Source organism: Periplaneta americana, chromosome 6, assembly GCF_040183065.1.
Source record: "Periplaneta americana isolate PAMFEO1 chromosome 6, P.americana_PAMFEO1_priV1, whole genome shotgun sequence".
Classification (NCBI taxonomy): domain Eukaryota; kingdom Metazoa; phylum Arthropoda; class Insecta; order Blattodea; family Blattidae; genus Periplaneta; species Periplaneta americana.
Genome location: NC_091122.1, coordinates 2,713,183 through 2,725,458, shown reverse-complemented (window position 1 = coordinate 2,725,458; position 12,276 = coordinate 2,713,183). Strand labels below are relative to the sequence as shown.

The 12,276-nt window shown below is 36.2% G+C and overlaps 1 protein-coding gene across 1 annotated transcript in view; it reads right to left on the bottom strand.

Annotated features, from left to right (window-relative positions):
* The window catches only part of LOC138700900 (protein FAM117B-like), a 79,250-nt gene that overhangs the window by 35,488 nt on the left and 31,486 nt on the right, over positions 1 to 12,276 (bottom strand). Inside the window, exons 7-8 of the mRNA XM_069827312.1 lie at positions 11,364 to 11,441; positions 4,699 to 4,831 (exon numbers count right to left, since the gene is read on the bottom strand). Of these exons, the coding sequence (XP_069683413.1) occupies positions 4,699 to 4,831; positions 11,364 to 11,441 (211 nt within the window). The remainder of the gene's footprint in view (positions 1 to 4,698; positions 4,832 to 11,363; positions 11,442 to 12,276) is intronic.

The window sequence follows — 12,276 nt, the reverse complement described above, 5'->3', positions numbered from 1 at the left end:
ATATACGAGTGACAGATTGTGCAAATAGAATAACCATTATTATTAATATTAATAGATATGATAGGTACATTTATATACAGTGGAACCTCGATGCATCGTTCCCGTTATCGTCGTTTTCTCGCCTTTTTCGTCCGCTTTTTTTGGTCCCGAAAATAGACCCATATAAATAACGTTATTTTTTCCTGGTTCCATCGTTCCTCGAACTATCGTTTTATTGCATCGATCGTTGCGAAATCACGGTCCCGACGCCATATTTTCCCGCATGGATAGTTTTCTTTTACTTTGAAAGGGCGAACTTTTTGCTCTCCATTATTATCTTTGAAGCAAGAAGATACAGGAGATTGCGATCCGGAGACTGTGTCAAACTTTGCGGAGAAACGTAAAATGTATTACGCCGCCATGATACATGACATGATTCATCACCTTAGTGCAGCGCGAATTCTCCACGTGTGTTTGGTATAGTCTGCTAATGTGGAAATTCTGTGCAATGAAGACGTATTAGATTCTGAAAAGAAATGCAATTTTATAGTAACGTATTGATTAATCATATTTTTCCATACAAAAACGATGTGGAGGTGTATAAACACTTGATACAGTATTATTATGGAATACATTACGCATTCGTCTTACCTAATGAGATTTGTCGTCTTAATACTGCAAATTGTTGTGCTACAACACAGACGCTGATCTCCACAGTGGTAAGACGTGTTTCTGTACATTGTTTATGTTCAGTACAAGTTTATATGCTTAGAAACGTACAGGAGAATTATCTTTGTAGGGTTACTAAAGAGCTAGACAAGTTCTGACATTATTTTTATGCGTATATTATAGGCCTAATTTGTGACGCAGGTTCTAGATGCATGTAATGCAATAGTATGGGCTAATGGAAGCCCACCTGCTTGGGAATGGATTTGTGGTAATACATATCTGCATTCTGAACTTATCACGAATCTGCGTTCATGATTTTCTCATACTTCATTTCTGTCTAAATTATGCATCGATTAAGTGGGTATTCCCAGTTAAATTATCTAGAGAACAGTGGGATATATTCATAACTCTGTTGCGTCTATTATACACCTAAATACGGTAATTTTTTATGGTTTCCCGGTATTATCGTTTTCCCGTATTTATCGTTTTTATTCCTTGTTCCCCCAAAAAACGATGGATCGAGGTTTCACTGTATATTTCTTTCAATTTCCTGCCTTAATACACAAACATTCTTATATTTTATAAGGCTCTATCGTGTTCAGCAGTATCAAATAACATAACCTATAATTATATTATGTTTATAACAACCATTAATTATTAATGGATATGACAGGTACATTCATAAATGTTCAATTAACTATTACTAAACGAAAATTGTCGTTTTATAAAGCTTCATTATGTTTAGCAGTATCAAACACCATAACATGATAACAACTCGGAGAACAGTCAACCTTCTTCTTATTGTCCGCCATTATTTACATTGAAAAAAAACCAGTGTCTCCAACAGAGTGTACGGAAAGTCGCCAAAAAGTAGTTGTAAAGTCGCTAGATTTCTCATTATCAACAAAGAAAGGTTAAATTTTGTCACTAAGGGGTGCTAAAAAGGTCACTAAATCCCTATTTAAGCAATATAAAAGTTAAAAGAAATTGTTGTTGAAAAAGAGTTAAAGTCGCTAGATTGGCAACACTGAACAAACCTGTCCGCGCATCACGTATTTCACCTGTTTATGCGATGTTGCCAAATCCTTTTCACGTGAACTGAGATTGCATTTGAACCAAGGTAATTTGATGGCAGAAAAGTTTTATACAATAGAAGAAGTGTCTGAACTCGGTTCACTTTCCGATCTTCGATCAAAGTTGATCTTTACTCAGGGAGTTTTATACAATTGGGCCTTAGGCCTATAAACAGTTAGACCGATTATTTAGTTCTGACAGCTCAGCGATGCGAAAGAAGGGAAGTAAAAGGAGTAGTGGGGAGAGCTCCGGAGTAGAGGTAAGGGCGAGCGGTCAGTAAAGGAATGCAGTACAGCTTAATTGTACTAGAAACATAATACTGTACCGCATGCATGACATCCGATCGCTCTGAAGACAAGCAAGTGACTAACCCCAACACCTCTTGGCATAACTAAATGGACTCGCCTGACCCAGGCGCACATCTCCGGCGACTGTCAGGACTAAATGAGCCGTTCAGAGCAGAAGTGGTGTAAGTCAAAATTGGGTAATCAGGTTTAAAGTAAAAATTCTATAAAATACGGCACAAAGTAGCAATTAATATGTCCTTCGTGCTATCCACTGACTACTAATAGTTTAAATAAATTGAATATTAATTGCTACTTTGCGCTGTATTTTACAGAATGTTTACTTTAACCCTCATTACCCATTTTTGACTTACACCACTTCTGCTCTGAATGGCTCAAATAATCGTACTGTACTTTATAACAATAATAATAATACTTAATTATTAGAATATCAGAACACATACATTTGTAACTGCAGGCCTACATAAATTACAAAATATGGAAAAGAAGTGACATGAACACAGTGACTGAAGCGTCGGCTGGAACAACGTTATAAGTTACATTTGGTAAAATTTACAGGAGCTGACAAAATGTGTACACGTACGTTGTTCCAGGGTAGCAAACGTTTGGGTGCACAAATCTCATGTATTGCATTGATGGACAGTTGCAAGCCAAGGAGTACAGCAAGGTAACATGACATACACACGGAAACATGACGAATGAAAATTTTGTAACTTACAACATTTTTCCAGCCGACGCTTCAATTAATTATAAAACATAGGTCACAGAAATAGACTTGTCTGAAACTAATTAGATTACTATAAAAGAAACAAAATTAGATAAAACATTTAGAAAACAATATGTTCAATTTAATATAAACCTAACCCCAGTATGAGTAAAACTAGTTACCAAGAAACAAAGATAACCTTATACTTTAAAAGAAAATAAGTGAAGTATTCTATTTAGTAAGAAGTCAAAATGAAAGTTTTGTAGGTTAACTTTAAAATCACTTATTTCTACTGTTTTATTATTATTACTAGCCATACCCGTGCGCTCCGCTGCACCCGTTAGAAATAAATATAAAGTAATTACATAATTAAAATAGGACGTTTGATCCAGTGAACATTCGTTTATTATGTTACTTAATTTAAATTGTATTTGCATAATTAAAATACGATCATTTTGATCCAGAGACCACTCATTTGATCATAAAAATTATTTTAGGAAATAAAGGAAACGAATGTACAGAATAGCCTATCAAGTTTTCTGTGCATAAGAAGCTATTTTAATCTTACCTGTCCTCGATTCACTCAGAAGTTACTGTAATAACATTATAGCATTATGTCCATCTAGAGAAACTACACTTTCCAATGGTGAATTAATAATTAATTATACAAATCGGTTAATTTAGCTTCCGATATTACTTCATACAAACACAGAAACATTCTCTGTAGGCTATCTTTCATAGCTTTCGATTGTTGCTGTCCAAGGCCCTTATAGACGAAGTCGTTTGTTTTTTAATTCATTACACGGCCTTAGATGGCAGTTATTTTAATTTTAAAACTCATTTATCTCATTAAATATCAGTCCTATCAAAATTTTTCAAGGAATAAAACTTATCGGAAATTATTTTTAAAGAAACTTTTGTTATGTAACGTTTTTCACAAAAATCAATAATAAGCGAGATATTTCGATTTAATTAATTCAGGCCCCCTTATAACCCCCCTTTTAAATAACGTATTTTGAATGGCATATAGCCTAAAATTTAAGTTACAACGAACTTAATTTATATTCCAATTTTCATCGAAATCCGTTCAGCCATTATCACGTGAAAAAGTAACAAACATAGACAGCAGACAGACAGACAGACAGACAGACAGACAGACAGACAGACAGACAAAAATGTCAAAAAAGCGATTTTCGGTTTCAGGGTGATTAATTATATATGTTAGGACCAATTATTTTTGGAAAATCGAAAATTACCAGAAAAATTTCGGCTACAGATTTATTATTAGTATAGATTATTTTTTTTTTTTGTGGAAAGAATTTAATAATATATATTTAAAAACTTATTCCAATTGGATTTCGTTCTCGCCATCGCAATGTCTTAACATAGTCCTAACTGTCCCAGCTATGTACGAAACCTTCAACCAGACCGGAAAAAGTAAACAAGTCCTAGTCTTATGCAAATCTAGTCTTTCAGGTGAAGCTCCCTGTAAAGCAGATTTGAATAATTTCAAGGGAAAAATTGTTCCGGGGCCGGGTATCGATCCCGGGACCTCTGGTTGAACGTACCAGTGCTCTACCACTGAGCTACCCAGGAACTCCACCCGACACCGTCTCAACTTTTCCCTTTATATCCACACAACTCGCGTGGGCTGATCAAACGCCAGAAACCCACAACGAGTGCATACAATCGCTGTGTGACTTGAAATTGTGGTTTTCTGTTAACGAACACTGTGTTAACTTGTATCTCCTCCATCGGGGTCTGAACTTCGAAATCTGGTTATTGCAGAATTGAGGGGGGGGGGGGGGGAAAAAGAGAGAGAGATGAAATCATATGTTTTAAACTTTAAACATTAAATGGACCGCTGTCTGGGTGTTGAGAAATTTTATAGCTGGTATCCATGCAGCACTGAGTTGGAGACCTAAGCCCGAGAACATTTTGAATATATGCGCTAGTTAGTATTACCTGGTGTCCTCGACAAACTTAAGATTAACTTTCTCACAACCGTCCGGCGGCTCTCGAGCAAGGAACTTGTTAATGTGCGGCGAAGTCCCCAGTTTGCCTGTCTCTTGGTCAGGAGAAGACCCCCTGCTGCCACCTAGGTGGAAAGATAACAACCATGCATCAGTATGACATCATACAGCAGCCATCTTGGAGGTTTCTTCATGATCGCAACAAGAAGTAACAAGTGTAAACAACTGGCTTGTGAAGCCTCAGGTGAAAAAACCTTGAGAAAAAAAATTAATGTAACATAATGAAATAAAATAATTATTATACAGATTGTATAATTACGCCATTTTATCTGATATTTCTACATTTATGTTACATAACGAAATAAAATAATTATTATACAGATTGTATAATTACACCATTTTATCTGATATTTCTACATTTATGTTACAGATGAACAACTCAATTTTGAAACCATACCATATTCAGGGCACAAACTGTCAAATGAAAACAGAAATTTCTGTGACTTCTTTGTAGTGTTTCACTTCTTAACGAAAAACACTGATGATAAACTATTACTACGGACCTGAATTTTTAGCATCTATTTTCATTAAAATGAGCATCTATTTTTCTGAAATTAGTATCTACCTTTATCCAAATTAGCATCTATTTTTTTCCAAAGGAAACTTTGTGCAGTCTACCTTTCATTTCTCAAAACATAATATTGTGAACAGCTCAGCATTTTTCTCCTTCAAATTACATCGTCTGTCAAACAACAGCACTATACTGTGATAAAACACGTTCACTGTCAATATTGTTTGTTGGTGTCCACAAAACTTGCAAACAACATTCTCAAAATGCTTGAATCTGTATTCTCTACGCATTAAACACTTTCACTATGTCACATATTTTTCATTTTTCATCTGCTCTTCAATACGGTTCTTAAGTGAATTGTATGCACTTCGAAATTCTTGTTTTGGTATAGTCGAAAATTCTGGAAACATGTCAATATTTGATTCGTCAACTGAACAGTTATAGTTATTCGCCCATTTTACAAAGGGGCACGTGTCTCACAAATTCAACCAACTCTGCCAATATAACTACAATAACTATCCAACTCTGCTGCGACCTCAACAGCAAATGGCCAAGTAAACAGACGAGACGCATTTTAGCCAAGCGCATATTGAATATAGAACTTGATAATCGATATTACGATACGTTTTTTTATTTTATTAGGTTATTTCACGACGCTTCATCAACAGCTTAGGTTATTTAGCACCTGAATGAGATGGTGATAATGCCGGTGAAATGAGTCCGGGGTCCAATACCGAAAGTAACCCAGCATTTGCTCATACTGGGTTCAGGGAAAATCCCGGAAAAAACCTCAACCAGGTAACTTGTCCCGACCGGGAATCGAACCCGGGCCACCTAGTTTCGCAGCTAGACGCACTAACCGTCACTCCACAGGTGTGGACTCTATTACGATATGTTTATCAATTATTGATACATGAAATTTCTTGAATAGAGCAGACAATAATTGATGATGAGATCATTGATTGAGATGTTTTCAGTTCCGTACTTACAAAAATGACTTTAATTTTTGTGTGTGTATATATATATATTGTGACAGCGATGTGAGATTCGAATTCACGACCAGCGTCCCGCAAGAGAGCAGATCGCGCGGGCTCCACGAAGCACTGAGGGACGGCGCGCGGCGGAGAGAAGAGAGGGGAAAGGGCCTACGCGCGAGGGGAGGCTGCGCGCGCAGCTGCTACTTACGCAGTGAATGGGGAACGGACCCTCCCGACTCTTCCAGAAGCCTGTCGAAGTGGAAAAATCGCGAATTCGAAGTTTCTCGGTTACGTTGCTGTGGTTATAAATTACAGACGCGAAGGAGTGTGTGTGTGTGATTCATGATTAGTTCAGTGAGTAAGCCAGTGAACAGAGCAAGCTAGCCAGTCTTGTGTACCGGAGTTCGACTTGAGTGTGCGTCCACAACTGTGTTAGCATCCGAAGGCCTGAGTTCGAGTGCAGTGGACCGCAGTTGGAGGGACCTGAGTTCGAGTACAGTGGACTGTTTCTGAAGGTCTGTGGTTCGAGATACTGTGAACTCGAGTGACTGAGCTAGAAGAACTGTGAACTGAGAATTGACAGTTCTGATTTGTAAATAGTGCTTTGTAAATATTAGTTAAGATTAACAGTTCATTGTTGTTCGTAATAGTCCAAGTAAATTGTCATTGTCGTCAGTGGAGTGCTATAACGAATACTGTGTTGAGTAAAAATCCTATTGTTGACGAGAGCGTTTAAGGTTAATTGTAGAAAGGAATTATTGTTGGAAGAATAAAATCCTATGAGTTGAAATAAATTTACAATATATATATATATATATATATATATATATATATATATATATAATGCGATTTTAGCTTGAAAAATAGCATTTACTGATGAATCACTATTAAATAACATTTTTCTCGTGATTTCGCAATATGATAGGAAATTCGCAATTTTTCGCACTTTTAATTCTGCTAGAAAATCATGCTAAATCACCTTACGGATGAAAAATACTTTCTTCCCCACAATTTAAAAATTCTCGAATTTCGCAAATGTGAAATTTTCAGATCCCTAACTTTTACAGCTTCATATTCTACTTTATCTCTTTTCAGCTTTTCTCCCACGTTTACTTTCAGAATCACAACTCTGTCACAGCGGTATGAGTGTTTCATCAAAACGGAGAAAATGCCATGTCAGCATGCTCACCTGCCAAGGCATGCATAAGCGTCCCCTAAGTGGAAAAGAGGGGATATGGTCAGTGAAAATCCTTTTGAATGTCATATGGACCTGCTAACCCATGGCAGGTGTGCTCCTCCAACAGTTTGGGGGTTGCGTGTAGATGATGTAACAGTCATAACATACAAATATGGTGCCTGCATTAAAACAGTTACACTTTTTTGCTACATCACTCTCCAAAAAAATTGTTAGAACTTGCATTGGATTCTAAACTAGCACGGGATGAACATATTAATTTTTAAATATTAAGCTATCAAGAGTAATTTACTTATTAAAACATTTAAAACCTTTAATACCAAAATTCTACCACATAAATTCTTATTATGCCTTTTTCAATACGTAGTATATTATCATATCATATCTAACCCTCTTGGAATGGATAGACGCCCTTAAAATGGTAGGCTATGTTGCTCCGGTCCGAGCTGTACCGGGGAGAAGTCGGGATGGTACCCGCTGTAGACGCTGTCTCAGCGAGATTGAAACTCTTCCCCATATCCTTGGCTTCTGCCCCTATAGTGAGGCCCTTCGCAACATCCGTCATCATGCTGTCCGTTCTATGCTGGCCGAGGCATTGAAGGAAGTAGGGTTTACAGTCCATCAAGAGGTGCAGGGACTAGCCACACAAGGAAGTGTTCGGCGAATTGATATCATTGCCATTAAGAACAACTCGGCATACATTCTCGATCCCACCATCAGATTTGAGACACGTGCAGATCAACCGCATGAGGTGGACAGTGAAAAGAAATGGATCTATGAACCAACAATCCCGTTCTATAAAGATAAATATAGCCTGTCCCACATTGATGTAACAGGTCTGATGGTGGGGGTACGAGGTACCATACCCTCCTTCTTTGCCAACAAATGTAAAAACCTGGGCTAACACACAGCATTGTGAAGGAAATAGCCATTAGTGCCCTCAAAGGATCGGTTCAGATATTGAGAAATCATTTGTATGGGAGTGATAATGGAAATTTCAAGTTATCTTAACCGATGGCTGTTGATTGGTTTAGATATCAATACCAATCAATCCATATTATTATTTTTCTCGTGGTATATGGCATTCAAATCATTCTACCCTATCCGATGGTATTTCCCCCCCCCCCTTTCTTAACTGTAAATGAGCACAAACGCTACTTAGGTGTAAATTTTTCTGATATTTTGAATATTCGATTCCCTAACCGTTTCAAATAAATGTATATCATTTTACCTTTTAGGTGTGTTTCCAAATTATATGTAATACGCTTTGTCAAATCTGGCAACCTTTTCATAAGGGAAGCTAAATTTATTTATATATATATATTTGGGAAAATCATACCCAAGATTCTCATTCTAAAAAAAAAAGAAAAGCTATATGCATTTTAACAGGGTCTGCATATGACGCTCATTGTAGACCACTATTTATTCAAGAAAAAATTTTAACTGTCATAAACTGATATAAATTCCAATGTCTAATGAAAATTAAGAAAAACCTTAATACTTATCACCCCAAAACAGAAGTTCATCACTATAATACAAGGTGCAATTATTGTCTTTCAGAACCTAGACTTAGATTAAGTAAGTCCAAAAAATTGTTCAATTCTATTGCTATAACAATGTTTAACAAATTACCACAAAAGGCACACGATGCGAGTTATATACAATTTGAATCTGTTCTGTATAACTGGTTAATCAACCATCCATTCTGTGGTATTAGTGAATTTCTTGACTCCACTGTAAGTTATATTTTAAATTTATAAGCTGCATTACTTTATTATTATGATTATTATTAGTATTGGTTATTATTATTATTATTATTATTATTATTATTATTATTATTATTATTACCAGTATTGTATTTCATTTGTATTGTTGTATTCATCTGTTTTTATATTTTATGTCAAATATTATTTTACTTTATGTCTATTGCAACAAACTGTTGCTCATGACATTAATAAACGATTGATTGAGTGATCGAATATTGGACAGCAAGAGAGTTAATAGCTTTATGCCGAGAATTCAGCATTAGTTCACAACAACAACAACAACAGTTCTGCAAGAAATAAAGCAGCTATTTAGGTAACCTCATAGAAACTCTCAGGAATATAATATGTAAGCTGCATTATCCTAACAGTAATCCTCATCAACAGACGAACCTCTCACAAACTTGCTGCAGGTTTTCAACAATACAGAAAAACACAATAAAAATTTTTCTTTACGAAAATTGCTTCATATATGATGGTGTCTTCTTTGTGATGCCCACTACAGAGAATTGAACAACACCAACACCAACAACGTCTGATTTTTGTGATGCAGTGCACCAGTGGCGGTTCCTCGGGGGAGCGAAGGGAGGAACGTCCTCCTCACATTTTTCTTCTTTTGAATGTAAATACCAAATGAAATATATGCTTTGAAATTCGAGGAAGATCCAATAATTTTTAAGTTCACAGCTATAAGAAAACCTCGGTTGATCGAGTTTTAAACGATGCGCGCTCATGTGCTGCTAGAAAACTGTGAGAAAGATGCGAGATTGTTTGTGTCGAGGAAAGGCACTCCATTCCTCCTCTACTGCAGTTAACACACATAGACAACAGCGCGCTAGTGGCCAGAGAATGAAGCAGTTTTTTAAAGCAAGTAAATGAACGGATAGGGAGGAGATCCTCCTCTGAATCAGCGCATGGGCGGGAAATAGAAACCGACTGGTCGTGCAGCAAGCTCGCTACCGCTGCCATCTAATGATGGTACATTCAACCAGACTATAACACATCTAGGTGAGACACAATAAAAACAGTTTTAACGCAACGCTATGAAAGACACCACATAAACTATTTTTTTTTTAATTATAAACCAAAAATATTATTCATTGCACTTTATATAGGTTACTACTCAAGGTTTGAAACTTTCAAGGATATTTGAAAGTTAAAGTTCGGGTTTATATAAAACAAAGTGGAAGTAGTTTTACGTTAATATCACAGATCTTTTAACCCCTGAAATTCACTTCCATTTATTGTGTACTAGACAGGGCAACAGCCAAGTTGTCAGTTTTGTACAAATATATTTGAATTTGAAAGTAGGTACTCCAAACTGCATTATTTTTAACATAAAAAATTAATCGGCCACCGGCAGCTTTGAACAATAATGATAGTATAACTTTACAAGAACTGACATTCTTCAAAAGCATGTGATACTGAACTTGTAAAATGAACATGTGGCAACACAGACCACGTGGGTGGGTGCAGTGTTCTCGCTTTCCTCAGGTTATTTCCCATTCCCATTTCCGTAAAACAGTTCCAGTTACGTGTTAGTAGCTATAGTCTCTTCCAACACGTGTGATACTGTAGTGTGCTCGAAAAATGCTACGAGGTTGTGAATTTCCTTGTAATTGTTAATTTGTGCAATTATTCAACAATGAATGGAAGTAAAAACATAATATATTTTGGAAAATTTAGGAAACTCAGTTTACAAGAACAGATTATTGCTATACAGAAGGGAAGGCCAACCCCAACACTACCTGGTCTTACATGTATGCATGCAGGCTAATTTTTAGCATGTTTCATTCAAGAAGGTGTCATTTCGTGCTGTTAACTTCTTTCCTCCTCTTAAGAAATACGCAGGAGCCGCCACTGCAGTGCACTCTTCCAATAAACGTTTTTTTTTGTTCATCATTATCATTATTATTACTGTTATTTTTCTTATTGCTTTTGTAATTATTATTATATTATTATTATTAGTATTGGTTAATATTATTATTATTATTATTATTATTATTATTATTGCTGTTGTTCTTTTTGTTGGTGCAGCTGCTGCTGTTGTTGGACCAGCACATTTGCTTCACAAATAACCCGTTTTGCTTTCATATTGTAAATTACTTAGGAACAGATTTCATCTTTAATGGTAGAAACAATGTTACATACCCTGTAGATCACTTGGAGGTCTAGAAAGATCCATCACACCAGGAATTAGGGGAGAAAATGATTCACGAGATGGAGGTCCTAAACAAGAACAAGGTGATCATCAGCATTAAACACAACGTACTGCATGTCATGTCACAGCTCTGCACTTAGTTGTAGCATCTGCAATTTTACAGCTGGAGTTCTAGGAGAGCTGAGTGCATGTACTGTAATTTTGAGCCCCTCCTTCTCATAAAGGATAAAAATGCGCACACACACACACACACACACACACATCTTAAAAACTATTGGAGGACTACGAAACAGACTGAATGTCCTTCAGTACAATGGGAATACAGAATCACAAGCCCTCCAGCCAAGACTTCCTGCATTCCAGTTACTGCATTCAGACTCAGAATCAGCCAGGTCTTCTTCAGACCAAAAAATTTAATTTAACTTAAAAAAAAGGAAGATTTATTGAATGTATGTACTTTCCTTAACCAAAAATAGTAATTTTTAAAAACAAGTGCGGCTTTTTTTTACCACTTTACTGATCAGTTGTGATTGATTGTGTGTGACATCTGATGGAACACAATTGACATTTGGTATAAACAGTTGAAAGTCAACATTAAAACACTTTTTGTACACGTGTTAATAGTAATACGGGTTACAAGAGCGGTATGTTGAAGTTTTGATGTTCGAGGAAAAGTTTGAAAAAGCGAAATGTAGTTGAGTTTTTTTAATTTCCGAGAATTGAAAGAAAACATACCGCTCGTGTATCGTACATTATTTTGTGCGAAGATCGTTTATTACATACCTGAAAGAGGAATTTCGCAATGAAATCTCCATCTTGGTTTCTGTTCAATGACGGCAAATTTGCAAAACAAAAATATCTATCTTCAACATTGTTGCTTTAAAATGTTTTCTGTGTTTACTA